At 61.1% G+C, this 17,147-nt stretch overlaps 1 protein-coding gene across 1 annotated transcript; it reads right to left on the bottom strand.

Annotated features, from left to right (window-relative positions):
- Positions 1-11,297: 11,297 nt before the first annotated feature.
- Positions 11,298-16,252, bottom strand: HAS1 (hyaluronan synthase 1). The gene is made up of 5 exons (XM_039513010.1): positions 16,132-16,252; positions 14,323-15,029; positions 13,403-13,628; positions 12,546-12,678; positions 11,298-12,053 (listed from the first exon to the last, which is right to left on the bottom strand). The coding sequence occupies exons 2-5, from the start codon at positions 15,025-15,027 to the stop codon at positions 11,378-11,380; spliced, it is 1,740 nt and encodes a 579-aa protein (XP_039368944.1). The 5' UTR covers positions 15,028-15,029; positions 16,132-16,252; the 3' UTR covers positions 11,298-11,377.
- Positions 16,253-17,147: the final 895 nt, after the last annotated feature.

Here is a 17,147-nt window from a genome sequence, read left to right as displayed (position 1 = left end):
TTCCCCTTTGTCCAGCAGGTGGCGATGGCACCCAACACAGCCCCACCTCCCACCCGTCCTTCGGTGTCAGGATGAGACGAGCTGTTGTGGTCTCAGCCCAGGTCCTACTGGCCAGAACTGGGCTGGGATCCCGGCTCCCATCCAGCACCAGGGCGGGGGGACTGGCTGGCTCAGGGGGGTGGGGAATGGGGCCTGCGGGGAGGGGGGCACTGGGTGTATGTTGGCAGGGGTGGAGGGGTGTTGGGGGGGAGCGGTGGGTGTGTCTTGTTTAGTCTCTTCTCCCCTCCCTGTGGTTGAGCTCAATTGGGTGTCTCCCTCTCTCCCACCCCATCGCTTCCTCCACCCCTGCCGCCCGGCCCTGCGCCGGGGCCCAGCGCCTGCGAGCCGGGCTGGGTGGGGTGCGAACCAACCGGCGACATGGCTGATAAGGGCTAATTAGAGCCTGGGGGTGGGCTCAGCCGCACAGCCCCCCCCCCCCACAGGTCCTGTGGGAGCCTCCCAAAGCCTTGGATGCATGGAGATGGCTCGCCTGGTGCTGAGATGCGGCCGCTTCTGGGGTGGGCTACAGGGACGGTTTATACAGGGATCCCTCACCTGGCTCTGAGATGCAGCTCGGTTATTTCCCGTCGGAGGGTGGTGAAGCACTGGAATGGGTTCCCTAGGGAGGGGGTGGAATCTCCTTCCTCAGAGGTTTTTAAGGTCAGGCTTGACAAAGCCCTGGCTGGGATGATTTAGTTGGGTTTGGTCCTGCTTTGAGCAGGGGGTTGGACTAGGTACCTCCTGAGGTCCCACCAACCCTGAGATTCTGTGATTCCATGCAGCTGCCTCTGGGGTAGGGTGCAGGGGCTGTTTATACAGGGATTCCTCCCCGGTGCTGAGATGCAGCCACCTCTGGGGTAGGGGGCAGGGGCTGTTTATACAGGGATTCCTCCCCGGTGCTGAGATGCAGCCACCTCTGGGGTAGGGTGCAGGGGCTCTTTATATAGGGATTCCTCCCCGGTGCTGAGATGCAGCCACCTCTGGGGTAGGGTGCAGGGGCTCTTTATACAGGGATTCCTCCCCGGTGCTGAGATGCAGCTGCCTCTGGGGTAGGGTACAGGGGCTGTTTATATGGGAACCCCTCACCCAACACTGAGTTGCGGCCCCTCTGCGGTGGCTCCTAAGGGGGTAGGGTCCCGTGCCCTATTTCTCCCCCCCCCTCGAGACAGCCAGTCCCCCACCTGGGGCTGGATGGGAGCTGGCGCCCCCTAGAGCGGAAAGATCCGAGGCCCATTCCCCAAATCCAGGCAGTGACGGATGATCATTTCCCGCCAGGTTCCCACTTTGCCAGAAATCCGCCCTGGCCAGACGTCTGGAAACCGCTCCCAGGGTCCAGCTGTGCAGAGCAGTCGGGGTGGGCTGGGAGGGACCCTGATCCCCCGTCACCGGCCTCGTCTCGCCTCTAATCCGTCAGCCCTGGCCCAGCCTGGCCGCTGAGTAACCGGTGTGAATAACACCGAGCTCATCGGCAGCTGACGCAGGCCTCAGCCCGGAGCCGGCGGCCCAGGGCAGCGAAGGGACAAACGGGGGAATTTCTACACTACAAACTTCAGTCCACCACCAACCTAAGAGGTGCAGTGGGTGGGGCTGGGAGCGCGGGTGCTCCCCGGTGCTCCACTGCTTCCCGGCCTCCCTGCTCCCTGCCAGGCCGCCTGGGCTCTGGGGTGCGGGGGTCCCGGAAAGGGTGGGGAGTGGGAGCCCGGGCGGCCGCCGGGATCTATCTGGAACCCCGCCCCCGCCCGGGGAGGAAAACCCGACCTGCGAGCGGGGATCGGGGTTCACAACAGGAGCCCACCAGCCTTGTCAGTTTCAGAGCTCCAGCCCCCAGCGGGGAAATGGATGAGAACAGCCGCCATCGGGTCCCGGTGTCGCCCCAACGACACCCACATAAGCCCTGCGGCTCCGTGCAGCGGGGGTTGTTAGGTGGGGGGAGCGGGGCGCTGGCATCGGCAGCGGCAAGGCTGCAGCGTGGGCAGGGACGGGGTTAGATCGACGTAAGCTGCCGGGCCGGGGTCTTAAGGAGCTGCTGCTTCCTGGAAGGAGCAGGGGGTGTTTGGAGCAGGATCAGCGCTTAGCAGCGTGGGGCTGGAGCAGGCAGTTTGCTCGAGCACTGCCCTGAGGGTGGCCCCTCGATTGCCCCCCCGTGCCAGCGGAGGGACTGGCTGTACAAGTCGCAAGCTGCCCACAGGGATGCCGGCCATGATGCCCCAGGGTGGCACTAGGGGGCGCTGTGCTGCAGGGGGTGGGGTGGGGGTTCTCCCCTGGCAGGCAGGGCTGCCCCGATGCCCCAGTGTGGCACTAGGGCGTGCTGTGCTCCAGAGAGCGGGGAGGGGGCTGCCCCGATGCCCCAGGGTGGCACTAGGGGGCGCTGTGCTGCAGGGGGTGGGGTGGGGGCTCTCCCCTGGCAGGCAGGGCTGCCCCGATGCCCCAGGGTGGCGCTAGGGGGCGCTGTGCTGCAGGGGGCAGAGCCCTGGGGCTGGGAAGCAGTGGGGCTCTGGGCTGGAGGGGGGAGCAGGCAGAGCCCCCCTGGCTGCAGGGGGACTGGGATGTGCTGGGCTGAGGGAGGCCGGGCCTGAGGCCCTGAGAGTTTCCTGTGTTGGGTTCAGATGCTCAATAAACCCTCCTGTGTTATAGTCACTCCAGGCTAGAGAACAGGGGGGCATCATCCCCTTCGGGGGTGAGGAGGCCCCGGGGGCCCAGAGCGAGGGGACTCCCTGAGGGGGCCCACGACAGAGACAGACGTGCCGAGGCTCAGAGAGGTGCGGCTCCAGGAAGTGGAGGGGCCTGACCGGTAGCTGTCTGGCATTACAAGCTTCCATAGGGCTATTGCCACTCGCTTCTCAGCTGTGAGGGCTGCTCTCATCTTGGTATTCTGGCGCTTCAGGGCAGGGGAAAGCAAGTCACAACGTTCCATGAAAGTGCCTTTACGGATGCGAAAGTTTCGCAGCCACTGGGAATCGTCCCAGACCTGCAACACTATGCGGTCCCACCACTCTGTGCTAGTTTCACAGGCCCAGAATCGGCGTTCCACAGCATGAACCTGCCCCATTAACACCATGATGTGCCCATTGCGGGGGCCCGTACTTCGTGAGACGTCTATTTCCTTGTCTATGTCCTCATCAGTCTCGTCACCGCGCTGCCGTCACCTCCTCACCTGGTTTTGCTTTGGCAGGTTCTGGTTCTGCATATACTCCAGGATACTGCGCGTGGTGTTTAAAGTGGTCATAACTGCCGCGGTGATCTGAGCAGGCTCCATGATCCCAGTGCTATGGCGTCTGGGCTGAAAAAAGGTGTTAAACGATTGTCTGCTCTGACGGAGGGAGGGCGACTGACGACATGGCTTACAGGGAATTACAGTCCCCAAAGCGGGTGTCTTTGCATCAAGGAGAAACACAAACAACTGTCACACACAGAACGGCCCCCTCAAGGATTGAACTCAAAACCCTGGGTTTAGCAGGCCGTTGATTTCACGGAGGGTGGGAGGAAGCAAATGAATACAAAACAAATCGGGTCTATTTCTTCTTTTGATCCACTCCATCTGTCTTTTACATTTTTAGGGTGGCAGCAGACGGTGCAGTTTTGCTAACCATCGTCAGCTCCTGGGTGCTCAGCAGAAGATGCTGCGTTATGACTGCTAGTCATCATCTTCTGGGTGCTCGGCAGAAGGAGTCAAGGTCGGTTAAAAGAGCACCCAGGAATACAATGACGACGGCTACCAGTCATAACACACCATCTGCTGCCAAAAGGCAAGGAGCTGCTGCTGTGTAGCAATGCAGCCCCACATCTGCCAGCACCCAGGAGACTTACGGTGATGGTCAGCTGTGCGGGCTCCATGCTTGCCATGGTATGGCGTCTGCACAGGTAACCGAGGAAAAAAGGCGCGAAACGATTGTCTGATGTTGCTTTCATGGAGGAAGGGAGGGAGAGGGGGGCCTGACGACATTTACCCAGAACCACCCGCGACACTGTTTTTGCCCCATCAGGCACTGGGATCTGAACCCAGAATCCCAATGGGCAGCGGAGACTGCGGGAACTATGGGATAGCTACCCACAGCTACCCACAGTGCAATGCTCTGGAAGTCGACGCGAGCCTCGGTACTGTGGACACAGTCATAGAATCATAGAATCTCAGGGTTGGAAGGGACCTCAGGAGGTTCTAGTCCAACCCCCTGCTCAAAGCAGGACCAAACCCAACTAAATCATCCCAGCCAGGGCTTTGTCAAGCCTGACCTTAAAAACCTCTAAGGAAGGAGATTCCACCACCTCCCTAGGGAACCCATTCCAGTGCTTCACCACCCTCCTAGTGAAAAAGTTTTTCCTAATGTCCAACCTAAACCTCCCCCTCTGCAACTTGAGACCATTACTCCTTGTTCTGTCATCTTCTACCACTGAGAACAGTCTAGATCCATCCTCCTTGGAACCCCCTTTCAGGTAGTTGAAAGCAGCTATCAAATCCCCCCTCATTCTTCTCTTCTGCAGACTAAACAATCCCAGTTCCCTCAGCCTCTCCTCGTAAATCATGTGCTCCATCCCCCTAATCATTTTTGTTGCCCTCCGCTGGACTCTCTCCAATTTATCCACATCCTTCTTGTAGTGTGGGGCCCAAAACTGGACACAGTACTCCAAATGAGGCCTCACCAGTGCTGAATAGATGGGAATGATCACATCCCTCGATCTGCTGGAAATGCCCCTACTTATACAACCCAAAATGCCATTAGCCTTCTTGGCAACAAGGGCACACTGCTGACTCATATTCAGCTTTTCGTCCACTGTAACCCCTAGGTCCCTTTCTGCAGAACTGCTGCCCAGCCATTCGGTCCCTAGTCTGTAGCAGTGCATGGGATTCTTCCGTCCTAAGTGTAGGACTCTGCACTTGTCCTTGTTGAACCTCATCATATTTCTTTTGGCCCAATCCTCTAATTTGTCTAGGTCCCTCTGTATCCTATCCCTACCCTCCAGCATATCTACCACTCCTCCCAGCTTAGTGTCATCTGCAAACTTGCTAAGGGTGCAATCCACACCATCCTCCAGATCGTTAATGAAGATATTGAACAAAACCGGCCCCAGCACCGACGCTTGGGGCACTCCACTTGATACCGGCTGCCAACTAGACATGGAACCATTGATCACTACCCATTGAGCCCGACCATCTAGCCAGTTTTCTATCCACCTTACTGTCCATTCATCCAGCCCATACTTCTTTAACTTGCTGGCAAGAATACTGTGGGAGACTGTATCAAAAGCTTTGCTAAAGTCCAGAAATAGCACATCCACTGCTTTCCCTTCATCCACAGAGCCGGTTATCTCATCATAGAAGGCAATTAGGTTAGTCAGGCATGACTTGCCCTTGGTGAATCCATGCTGACTGTTCCTGATCACTTTCCCCTCCTTTAAGTAGTTCAGGATTGATTCCTTGAGGACCTGTGTCCTGGTCTGAACCCACTTGAAACTGGCCGGTTTCAAAGTGAGGACCAGCATGTCTTCCCCCCCCAAAAAATCTAGGGGTAGGTCCCCTGGCTGCCCACCCACCGGTCAAAAATTCAGGGCCTGGACACCCCCCCCCCCCCTTGGGAACACAGATCACTCACAGAGGAGGAACTCCCTCTCTCCTCCTCTGCTCTGCTGCAGAGGAGACAGAGGTGCCTGGATTCAAATCTCACAACAACAAGCAGCAGCCTTCCCTCCCCCCCCCCCCCCCCCCCCTGAAGAAATTAACAAGTCAAAAAGAAAGAAAAGAAAAGAAAAAGAGAAGAAGAAAAAAAAGAAAAAAATAAAAATCAAAGTGGGCACTCATAGGGTATAACAGGTTCTGACTAAGTTCCTCTCTCTCTCTTCTCTCTCTAGTACACAACCAGACAAGCAGAATTAAGGATAATCAACACACACAACACACAATTTGCAATTATATTATTAAAGATTATTAGATAACTACACAAAGTATCTTTCTAATCTATCTTATCTGAAAGAAAAGAAGAAAGAAGGAACTGGGACTTGATTAATTCTTCTGGTCTCTTCCTCTCCAAACAAAAAAGACAAAAAAAGAGAAAAAGAACCCTCAGAGAAGTTCAAAATCTAGGAGTTTCAAAAAATCTCTCCCCTGATTGGTCCTCAGGGGTCCTTTACTAACACCAGGTGCTTTAACCCTTTACTAACTATTCATGACAACCTGTTCCATGATTTTTCCAGGGACTGAGGTGAGACTGACTGGCCTGTAGTTCCCTGGATCTTCCTTCTTCCCTTTTTTAAAGATGGGCACTACATTAGCTTTTTTCCAGTCATCCGGGACCTCCCCCGATCGCCATGATTTTTCAAAGATAATGGCCAATGGCTCTGCAATCTCATCGGCCAACTCCTTTAGCACCCTCGGATGCAGCGCATCCGGCCCCATGGACTTGTGCTCGTCCAGCTTTTCTAAATAGTCCCGAACTACTTCTTTCTCCACAGAGAGCTGGTCACCTCCTCCCCATACTGTGCTGCATAGTGCAGCTGTCTGGGAGCTGACCTTGTCTGTGAAGACGGAGGCAAAAAAAGCATTGAGTACACTAGCTTTCTCCACATCCTCTGTCACTAGGTTCCCTCCCTCATTCAGCATGGGGCCCACACTTTCCTTGACTTTCTTGTTGCTAACATACCTGAAGAAACCCTTCTTGTTACTCCTACCATCTCCGGCTAGCTGCAACTCCAACTTAATGCCCTTAGAGTATTTTGTGTGGGGACACGCACAATCGACTGTATAAAAACGATTTCTAAAGAACCGACTTCTATAAATTCGATCTAATTTCGTAGGGTAGACATACCCTTAGGCGCGGGGCCCGACTCAGGGGAATCGGGTGACTCGGCCTAAAGCCGGCCCTGCTTCCAGCGCCTGGTGGATCAGTTGCTCAGGGGGCTGGAGGACTTTGCTCTGGCGTGCATTGACGATATCTGTGTCTTTAGCCAGACCTGGGAGGAACACGTGTCCCAGGTGAAGAAGGGGCTGGGTCGCCTCAGGATGCAGGACTGACTGTAAAAGCTGAAAAGTGCAAGGTGGGGATGGCAGAGGTGTCATACCTGGGCCACAAGGTGGCGGGCGGCCACCTGAAGCCGGAGCCGTCCAAAGTGGAGGCCATCCAAGACTGGCCCATGCCCCGGACTAAGGAGCAGGTCCAGGCTGTCACTGGGATGGCGGGATACTCCCGGAGGTTTGTGCCCCACGTTAGCTCCCTGGCGGCTCCCCGCACGGAGCTGTGCAGGAAGGGGAAGCCGGACAAGGTGGTCTGGACCGAGCAGCACCAGGGGGCTCTCTGTGCGCTGAAGGGGGCACTTATCCAGGGCCGGGTGCTGGTAAACCCGGATTTTAACAACCCTTCCCGGTGTTCAGCGACGCCTCGGACACGGGGCTGGGGGCGCTGCTGATGCAAACTGATACCAAGGGGGAGGGAAGGGAGGCCTGGCCATGGGGTGGGCCCTCAACAAACTGCAGCCGTGTCTATTTGGGCGGCGCTTCACCGTGTGCACGGCCCGTTCGCCCTGACGTGGCTGCACCAAACGAAAGGGGCTAATGCCGAGCTGCTGAGATGGAGCCGCTCCGCCAGGGGTACGACATGGAGGTGGTTCATGTGCGGGGGAGGCCGATGTTACAGCCGATGCTTTATCGCGGGGTGGGGCCCTGAACTTCCCCAGCTCGCTGGCTAAGTGACCCTGCTCCGTTCAGTCATGAAGGGGGGAGAGATGTGCCGAAGTGGGGGAGTTTCTTGTTTTCCTTGTTTCCTATGGGGGATTTTCTTGGTTTTTCTATGGTTGGCATGCAGAGGGGGTGGGACTCAGTTTCCCTGGGTTTAACGAGGGGAGGGGAGAGGGAGTTTGTTGTTACAGAGGACCAGTGAGGGGACTCGGGACCCCGGCCGATGGCCTGGAGGATGGAGCTGCGACTGGTGACCCGGAGGCCCAGCTCAGGAGTCGCAGCCGGTTCTGGGCAGCAGGGGGACAATGGGCTGCGGGGAGAGGACCCTGGTGACCTGACCGGCCGGCTCCAGCCAGAGGGGGGCTGAGAGGAGACCCAGGCCTGCCTGTTTACGACCCTGTTTCCCTGGAGAGAAGCCAGTGGACAGAGGGGGCCTGGGGCCAGGGATATCGGAGGCCCAGCTGGGAGCAGGGGGGCTCGGGGCTGGAGAGGGGGAGCAGGCAGAACCCCTTTGGCTGCAGGGGGACTGGGATGTGCTGGGCTGAGGGAGGCCAGGCTTGAGGCCCTGAGAGTTTCCTGTGCTGGGTTCAGCTCTCAATAAACCTCCTGTGTTACGCTGGGGGAGAGTTGCTCCGGGCTAGAGAACGGGGGGCATCATCCCCTTTGGGGGGTGGAGGCCCCGGGGGTCCAGAGCGAGGGGACTCCCTGAGGGGCCCACGGCAGAGACAGACGTGCTGAGGCTCAGAGAGGTGCGGCTCCAGGAGGTGGAGGGGCCTGACCCCGAGAGAGAGTGGCCCCCCGAGAGGGGCTGTCACACTGAAAGGGGCACCCCCCCACGGACCCAAGAGTGGGCCCGATCCGTGAATCCGTGACACCTGGCAGCCAGGGCTCGCCCCAATGCCCCAGTGCGGTGTAGGGGTTACTGTGCTGCAGGGAGTGAGGGCAGGTTCCTGGACAGACGACCCAGCACCGCACCCCAGACTGGCTGTGTAGGCGGGTGGTCACCGCTCTGCCCTGAGGGGTAAAGCCGGCCCTGCAGGGGGCTGGGGCTGGGGAAGGAAAGAGCTGGGCTGATTGGGGGAAGCGGCTGCAGCTGGGCCATGCCCCAATCAGAGCCCAGCTGGCCCTATAAAGAGGTTGGGAGCCAGGAGCCTCTCTCTGGCTGTAGAGGGAGAAGGGCCTGGCTGCAGGGAGCTGGACACAGGGTACCTGAGTGCAGCAGGGCTGGGGAAAGGCAGAGGAGCTGGGGAGCTCCAGCCTGGAAAGCCCCAGGCTGCGGCCTAGCATTGGGCTCACAGGTACTGGGGGTTGCAGAGGGCAGCCCAGGGGGAGGCCAAGGCAGCAGGTTCAAACCCCTTTGCCGGTGCTGAGTGGCTGATACTGCAGCCTGCCCCAGGGAACAGGGGCTAGATGGAGACTGGGCAGTAGCCAAGACTGAGGCAAAGTGGGGATAGTGGGGTGGGGGTTGCCCTGGTGGGGGGGAAACACCCAGTTAAAGGGGCACCGGGGTCCTGGGAGGGACACGGGAGCCAGTAGCTGGAAGGCGGATCGCCGGCCTGCAGAGGGCGCTCCGGACGCTGGACTGAGCTAATTCCCGAGGACGACCAGCAGGAGGCGCCGCAGGGGTGAGTCCGGCCCGTCTACAAGCTGCCTCTGCGCACCGGGCCAGGGGTCCATGTATAAAGCGAAGGCTTATCAATAACAATCCAAATTAGCACAAGGAAAGTTAATGACGAGGGTTGAGGAGACCAATTTTTCAAAAAAATACATTTTATTTGCCACATTTTATAAAATAAATCCAAGAAAAATCTCTCCTCTTAAACGGCTCTTTGTAATTATTACAGACAAATAAATAAGACTTCGTGCCTTCATTTCCCTGCTGGAAAGGGGGCGCCTCTCGCCCTCACGATCGGTAAAGTTTATCGAGGTGAAAGGATCCACCCAGCAAGAGCAGCAAATTTTCCCTCCAAACCTTCATCCTCAGACTCTGGGGTGGGATTTTTTTCAGTGCGAGCAAATGGCGACAGGATGTAAAGTTTGGAGCATTTGTCGGACTGGAGTGGGCAAACTGCGCAGTGCAGGATAAAAACCTACTACCGCTGTGAAGGGAGATCCTCCCGTAGCGCGCAGGCATCTCTGACTTGAAAGAGATGAGGGTCGACCAATGAGCGTGGCCATTCAGCAGACGTAACGACATCCACAACATGAAGTCCCGCAATGATGCGCCCCTCCCCAGAGACAGATGAATCTCAGCGTTGGGCGAGGGATCCCTGTGTAAACAGCCCCCATGCCCCACCCCAGAGGCAGCTGCGTCTCAGTGCCATACTAGATAAACAGCTCCTGCACCCGACAGCAGAAACAGCGACGTCTCAGCGCCTGGCAAGGGACACCCTGTGTAAACAGCCCCCGCGCCCCACCCCAGAGGCAGCTGCATCTCAGTGCCATACTAGATAAACAGCTCCTGCACCCGACAGCAGAAACAGTGACGTCTCAGCGCCTGGCAAGGGACACTCTATATAAACAGCCTCCGCGCCCCATCCCAGAAACAGCTGCATTTCAACACTGGTTTAAGCACGTCCCAATGGAGACGTGCGGGTGTGAGAGCAGCAGACGATGAGATTAATAAATAAAACGAGGTCAGACAATCGCCTGGAGCTGAACATTAACTAGGTACCAGGGGAAAGATGGACGTTCCCGAGCTGCTGTGTCTTGGGGCTGACAGTGCTGCCGGGGGTGAAAGATCTACCACCCCCGACCCTCCCGAGCGCTGAAGAGATGCCCAGTGGTCGGTGGAAGAAGGCATCCGTGAGCGGCGCTAGCGGGGAGGGGTGTGTCCTACCCCGAGGGCCCCCCCATCGTCGGCTGAGTCTATGCTACAGGGTTAGGCTGGCATCGTTCTGGCACTGACCCTATGTCACTATAGTTCCTGAAGCGTAGACACAGCCGTAGTGACGAGAGAACCCAGGAGTCCTGACTCCCAGCCCCCCCTGCTCTAACCACTAGGCCAGTGGGTCTCAAACTTTTGTATCGGTGACCCCTTTCACACCGCAAGCCTCTAAGCGTGACCCCCCCCTTTATAAATTAAAATACATTTTTTTATATTAAACACTATTATAAATGCTGGAGGCAAAGCAGGGTGTGGGGTGGAGGCTGACAGCTTGTGACCCCCCCACATAATAACCTTGAGACCCCCTGAGGGGTCCCGACCCCCAGTTTGAGACTCCCTGCACTAGACCCCATTCCCCTGTGAAAGTCAGGGATAGAATCCGGGAGTCCGAGCTGCGAGCCCCCCTGCTCCCACCGCTAGACCCCCACTCCCCTCTCAGAGCTGGGGACAGAACCCAGGAGTCCTGGCTCCTAGCTCCGCTACTCTCACCACTAGACCCCAGTCCCCACAGAGAGCCAGGGCGAGAACCCAGGCGTCCTGGCTCCCACACACCACCCGCTATAACCACTAGACACCACTTCCCTCCCAGAGCAGGGGGTGGAACCCATGAGTCCTGGCTTCCAGCCCCCCTCCCCTCCCAGAGCAGGGCGTGGAACCCAGGAGCCCTCATTCCCTTCACTCCCCATTAGCCATCACTTCCCTGTCTAATCCGGCCTTCCAGCTTCCCCATAGCCAGGCCGGGGGTGGGAGGTAGGAAGCGAATAACAAGGAACCCTGGCGTCTGGGCCTCACACCTGGACGGTGTAGTGATCGGCCCGCTTCCGGCAGCACCGCCGGATCCACACCCAGTACAGCAGCACCATGCCGGCCCAGTAGCCCAGGTAGACGCCCACCCCGATGACCAGGTAGCCCAGCTCGGCCTGCTTGACCAGGCTGGTCCAGTCGGCCTGGGCCTCTTGGTAGAGGGTGTAACCCAGCCCCCCCAGCAGCAGCAGCCCCCAGATGGAGACGGGCAGCAGGGGCATCAAGTTGCCCACCATCTTCTTCCTCCCGGAGGTGCCCCAGCTGCTCTTGTTCATGGTGGCGATGGCGAAGTACTTGGCTGGCAGGAGGCCGCCCATGTAGAGCAGGGCGTAGAGGCTCATGAAGAGCATCCGGGGGCTGCCCCGCAGCCAGCAGGCGTAGAGGGCCTTGACGCAGGCCACCAGCTGGACGCAGAGCAGGACCCACAGCACGTCCCACAGGCTGGCCCCGTAGAAGAGGCGCAGGACGGTGGCCGTCACGAAGAAGGGGAAGACGCCGGCCACCACGGCCTCGTAGGTCATCCACAGGTGGTGCCGGTGCCACCAGAGGGCGTTGTAGAGCCACTCGCGGAAGTAGGACTTGGTCCAGCGGGTCTGCTGGGCCAGCCAGCGCAGGAACTGGGCGGGGGTCTCTGAGTAGCAGCGGGAGCGGGCTGTGTACCTGGGGGGGGGAGGGGAAAAAGCGGGGGGCTTAGCTAATGCAGAGCCAGGGATAGAACCTAGGAGTCCCGGCTCCAGCCCCCCTGCTCTAACCGCTAGCCCCCACTCCCCTCCCAGACCTGGGGAGAGAACCCAGGAGTCCTGGCTCCCAGCACCCCCTGCTCTAACTGCTAGCCCCCCACTCCCCTTCCAGAGCCAGGAATAGAACCCAGGAGTCCTGAGTCCAGCCCCCCCTGCTCTAACTGCTAGCCCCCACTCCCCTCCCAGACCTGGGGAGAGAACCCAGGAGTCCTGACTCCAGCCCCCCTGCTCTAATTGCTAGCCCCCACTCCCCTCCCAGACCCAGGGAGAGAACCCAGGAGTCCTGGCTCCCAGCCCTCCCTGTTCTAACTGCTAGCCCCCACTCCCCTCCCAGACCCGGGGAGAGAACCCAGGAGTCCTGGCTCCGAGCCCCCAGAGGAGGGCCCCGGGCGAAGGTGGGCCATGCACTCACTTGGTGGCGTAGCCCATGCTCAGCATGCGGTTGGTGAGGTGCCGGTCGTCGCCGAAGGTGCAGTGGGTGCCCAGGAATTTCTGGTTGTACCAGGACTCCAGGAACTGCTGCAGCAGGTCGTTCCGGTACAGGCCTGCAGGGGGCAGCAGGCGGCGCAGGGTCAGCAAAGCCAGAATTCCCAGCACTCCCTTCCCTGCCCCTCCTAGAGCCGGGACAGAACCCCCTGCTCCAGCCAATAGACCCCACTCCCCTCCCGGAGAGGGGGAGAACCCTGGCTCCCAGCCCCCTGCTCTAACCACTAGATTCCACTCCCCTGCCAGAGCTGGAGAGAGAACCCAGGAGTCCTGGCTCCCAGCCTCCTTGCTCTAACCGCTAGAACCCACTCCCCTCCCAGAGAGGGGGAGAACCCAGGTGTCCTGGCTCCCAGCCCCCTGCTCTAACTGCTAGACCCCACTCCCCTGCCAGAGCTGGAGAGAGAACCCAGGAGTCCTGGCTCCCAGCCCCCTTGCTCTAACCACCAGCCCCCACTCCCCTCCCAGAGCTGGGGAGAACCCAGGCGTCCTGGCTCTCAGCCCCCTGCTCTAACCGCTTGACCCCACTCCCCTGCCAGAGCTGAAGAGAGAATCCAGGAGTCTTGGCTCCCAGCCCCATCGTTCTACCCAACAGACCCCACTGCCTTTCCAGAGTGTCCTTGCTCCTAGCCCCCCCCTTCTTTAACCACTAGACCCCACTCCCCTCTCAGAGCTGGGGAGAGAACCCAGGCGTCCTGACACCCAGCCCCCCGCTCCCTGCTCTAACCGCTAGCCCCCACTCCCTTCCCAGAGCGTGGGAGAACCCAGGCGTCCTGGCAGGCTCACCCAGGGGCCCGCTGATGCAGGAGACGCAGTCGAAGTAGGACTGGCAGGCGCGCTCCACGTTGAAGGCCATCCAGTAGCGCAGGCTGCTCATGAAGCTGATGAAGGAGTCGGAGACGTTCAGGATCCGCACGTCACCCCCCACGGCTCCGTAGTGCTTGTTGGCCTCCAACACCTTCACCAGCTCCACCGTGGCCCTGGGGTCCAGCTTGGTGTCCGAGTCGCACACCTGGGGGCAGCCAAGAAGGGGTGTTACCTGCTGAGTCCCCCAGGGGGAGCTGTGCTGAGCCTCACGCCCAGTGCAGCACTAGGGGGCGCTGTGCCGCAGGGGGTGGGGTGGGGGTCTCTCCCCTGGCAGGCAGGCCTGGCCCCGATGCCCCAGGCTGGCGCTAGGGGGCGCTGTGCTGCAGGGGGCAGGGTGGGGCTCTCTCCCTTGGCAGTCAGGGCTGGCCCCGATGCCCCAGGCTGGCGCTAGGGGGCGCTGTGCTGCAGGGGGCAGGGTGGGGGTCTCTCCCCTGGCAGGCAGGGCTGGTCCTGATGCTCCAGTGCATCACTAGGGGGCGCTATGCTGCAGGGGGTAGGGTGGGGGGTTCTCCTTTGGCAGGGGGAGATGCCCCAGGGCAGTGCTAGGGGTCTCTCCCCTGGCAGTCAGGGCTGGCCCCGATGCCCCAGGCTGACGCTAGGGGGCGCTGTGCTGCAGGGGGGAGGGTGGGGGGTTCGCCGTTGGCAGGGGGCAGTGCTAGGGGTCTCCTGGCAGTCAGGACTCCCCAATGCCACAGGCTGGCTAGGGGCGCTGTGCTGCAGGGGGCGGGGCGGGGTCTCTCCCCTGGCAGGCAGGGCTGGCCCCGATGCCCAGGACGGCAGTGGGGGGCGCTGCGCTGGGGGAGTGGGGGGGGGGAGGGTGGCCAGCTCCTTGCTCTTACCTGGATATAGTCCACCGAGCTGCCCAGCGCCCGGAAGGCCGTGTACATCACCTCCCGCTTCCCGCCCCACCGCTGCATGATGCAGACACATCGCCTGGAGCGGATCAACTCCTCCACCACCAGCTGGCCTGGGTCCACCATCTCCACCTCGGTGTAGGGCCCGGGCTCCTCCCCTCGCGCCCCCGGGGAGCCGCCGCCGCCCCCCGCCTCGCCCTCCAGCGGGGGCTGCTGGTGGTAGTTGTTCTCCCAGACGTAGGTGCCCACGTCCTCGCCGGCGAAGACCTCGCGGAACATGTCCAGCATGTAGCGGTCGTCGGGGCTGTTCCCGTCGATCACCATGAGGATCCGCAGCTTCTCGCGGGGGTACAGGGTGGCCCGCACCGACTCCAGGCACTGCCGCAGGTAGGACGGGTCTTCTTGGTAGGCCGAGATGGTCAACGCCACCGTCTTGGTGTAGCTGCAGGTCAACGACTCCCTCCTCATCCGCCGGTGCTCCAGGAGGGCAAAGAAGCTCTGGATGGCCAGGTGGGCGGCGAGGAAGGCTCCGTAGAGGCCGAAGGCCATGATCCGATACTGGTCGGCCACCAGCTGGATCCCGGCGACGTAGGCCCATGTCAGGACCCCCAAGATGAGCAGGGCAAAGGCGATGGTGAGGATGCGGCGCCCGGCGGAGATGAGGTATTTAGGCGCTTTTCTGGGGTCCATCTCTGCAAGGGATGGGAATGGGGTGAGCTGCGGTTGGGTGGGTGGGTGGGGACTGGACCCCCCCAGGGCTCAGTAATGGGGGGGTTCAACGCCCAGGGCTGCCCAAACTGGCAGGAGCTCTGGGGCACGGCCATGAGGATGATTAAACCGGGCTGGGAAGGAGGCGTTGTCGGGATGACGGCAAGCGGCATCCGAGAAAGGTCCGTTTGAATAAATAAATGACCGACACAGAGCGTGACACTCCCCCGTCAGGGAACCCAGGAGCACTGGCTCCCGGTCCCCTCTGCTGCGACCCACCGGACCCCCTTCCTCTCCCAGAGCCAGCGAGAGAACCCAGGAGTCCTAGCTCCCAGCCCCCCTCACCCCCCGCTTTAACCACCAGCCCCCATTCCTCTCCCAGAGCTGGGGAGAGAACCCAGGAGTCCTAGCTCCCAGCCCCCACCCTCTGCTCTAACCACCCACCCCCATTCCTCTCCCAGAGCCAGGGCCACCCAGAGGATTCAGGGGGCCTGGGGCAAAGCGGGGAGCGGCGGCGCTTGTACTCACCCGGTGGGGGTCCGGGTCTTCGGTGGCATTTCGGCGGCGGGGGGCCCTTCAGTCGCTCCGTGTCTTTGGCAGCACTGAAGGGCCCCCCACTGCCACCGAAATGCCGCCAAAGACCCGGACCGCCGCCGGGCCAGGGCTCGCGGGGCCTGGGGCAAATTGCCCCACTTGCCCCCCCCCCCCACGGCAGCCCTGCCCAGAGCTGGGGAGAGAACCCAAGAGTCCTGGCTCCCAGTTCCCCCCTGCTTTAACCGCTGGCCTCCCCTCCCCAAGCCAGGGATAGAACCCAGGAGTCCTGGCACCCAGACCCTCCCCCCGTTTTAACCACTAGCCTCCCCCGCCCCTCGAGCCAGGGAGAGAACCCAGGAGTCCTGGCTCCCAGATCCCCCCTGCTTTAACCACTAGCCTCCCCACCCCAGCCAGGGAGAGAACCCAGGAGTCCTGGCTCCCAGATCCCCCCTGCTTTAACCACTAGCCTCCCCACCCCAGCCGGGGAGAGAACCCAGGAGTCCTGGCTCCTGCCCCCGCCCCGCTCTAACCACTGGCCCGCACTCCCCTCACCTGCTGCCGGCGGCTCTCCCCGCTGGTGCTGGCAGGTCTGGCTCCGTTACCGGCGGGGGGGAGCTTTTGAACCGCGAGGAGCAGGGTGTTGGCGGGGGGAGGGGGACACGCTGTGTCTGCGTCAGGCTGGGCGACCCAGACTCCCCCCACTAGTGTGTCCCCCCCCTTCCTCTTCCCAGCTGCGCCCCTCCCCCCAGCCACGCTTCCCCCCCGCCCCCGCAGGCTGGGAATTCACTGCCCATCAGCGAGCCCTGAAGATTGGCCCGGTCCCTGCTCTCTCCGGGGGCTGCGGGGCGGGAGTGAGGGGCACCGGAGGGGGGGGCGGATTCCTGGGCTCTGAGCTGTGGGGGGCTGGGAACGTCACTGGGTTGGGGCAGCCCAGTGAGTAACCCCCCCCCCTCCCGCCTCGCAGGTGGGTCCTGCTGGTCAGTCCGGGGGGGGGGGGCTGGATGTTAACCAGACAGGAAGTGGGGGGGGGAGAGCAGCAGAGAGAGCACCAGGGAACCTGCCCCCCCCAGCTCTGCCGGTGCCCCTCACTCCCGACCCGCAGCCCCTGCCAGCCCAGCCCGGGGCTCCCCACCCCAGCCCTGCCGGTGCCCCTCACTCCCGACCCGCAGCCCCTGAGAGCCCAGCCGTGGGCTCCCCCCCCAGCTCTGCCGGTGCCCCTCACTCCCGACCCGCAGCCCCCTGCCAGCCCAGCCCGGGGCTCCCCCCACCCCAGCCCTGCCGGTGCCCCTCACTCCCGACCCGCAGCCCCTGCCAGCCCAGCCCTGAGCTCATGCTGGGACCTTCCCTAATCCTGCCCCAGACGAGCCCGTTGTCAGGGTGGCAACAAAATAAATAGATGAGACTTGAGCAATACGGTGCCCCCGCCCCCGTCATCCACTTTTCCATGAACTCCATCCCAGCCCCCAGATCCCCTCCCCTCCCCTGCCTGTGCCAGCCCCTGCCCCACAGATCCCGCTCCCCTGCCTGTGCCAGCCCCTGCCCCACAGATCCCCTCCCTCCCCTGCCTG

This window comes from Mauremys reevesii, linkage group 24 (assembly GCF_016161935.1).
Source record: "Mauremys reevesii isolate NIE-2019 linkage group 24, ASM1616193v1, whole genome shotgun sequence".
Lineage (NCBI taxonomy): Eukaryota > Metazoa > Chordata > Testudines > Geoemydidae > Mauremys > Mauremys reevesii.
The sequence above is the reverse complement of the archived record's forward strand: the minus strand, read 5'-3'. Positions and strand labels throughout refer to the sequence as shown.

Bases quoted from the DNA above. Each gene is read 5' to 3' on its own strand.
- HAS1 (XM_039513010.1), bottom strand. From the start codon at position 15,027: ATGGACCCCAGAAAAGCGCCTAAATACCTCATCTCCGCCGGGCGCCGC. The intron at 13,629-14,322 runs GTAAGAGCAAGG...GGCTGCCCCCAG, and splicing joins GCTCGGTGGACTATATCCAG to GTGTGCGACTCGGACACCAA. The intron at 12,679-13,402 runs GTGAGCCTGCCA...TGCCCCCTGCAG, and splicing joins CTGCATCAGCGGGCCCCTGG to GCCTGTACCGGAACGACCTG.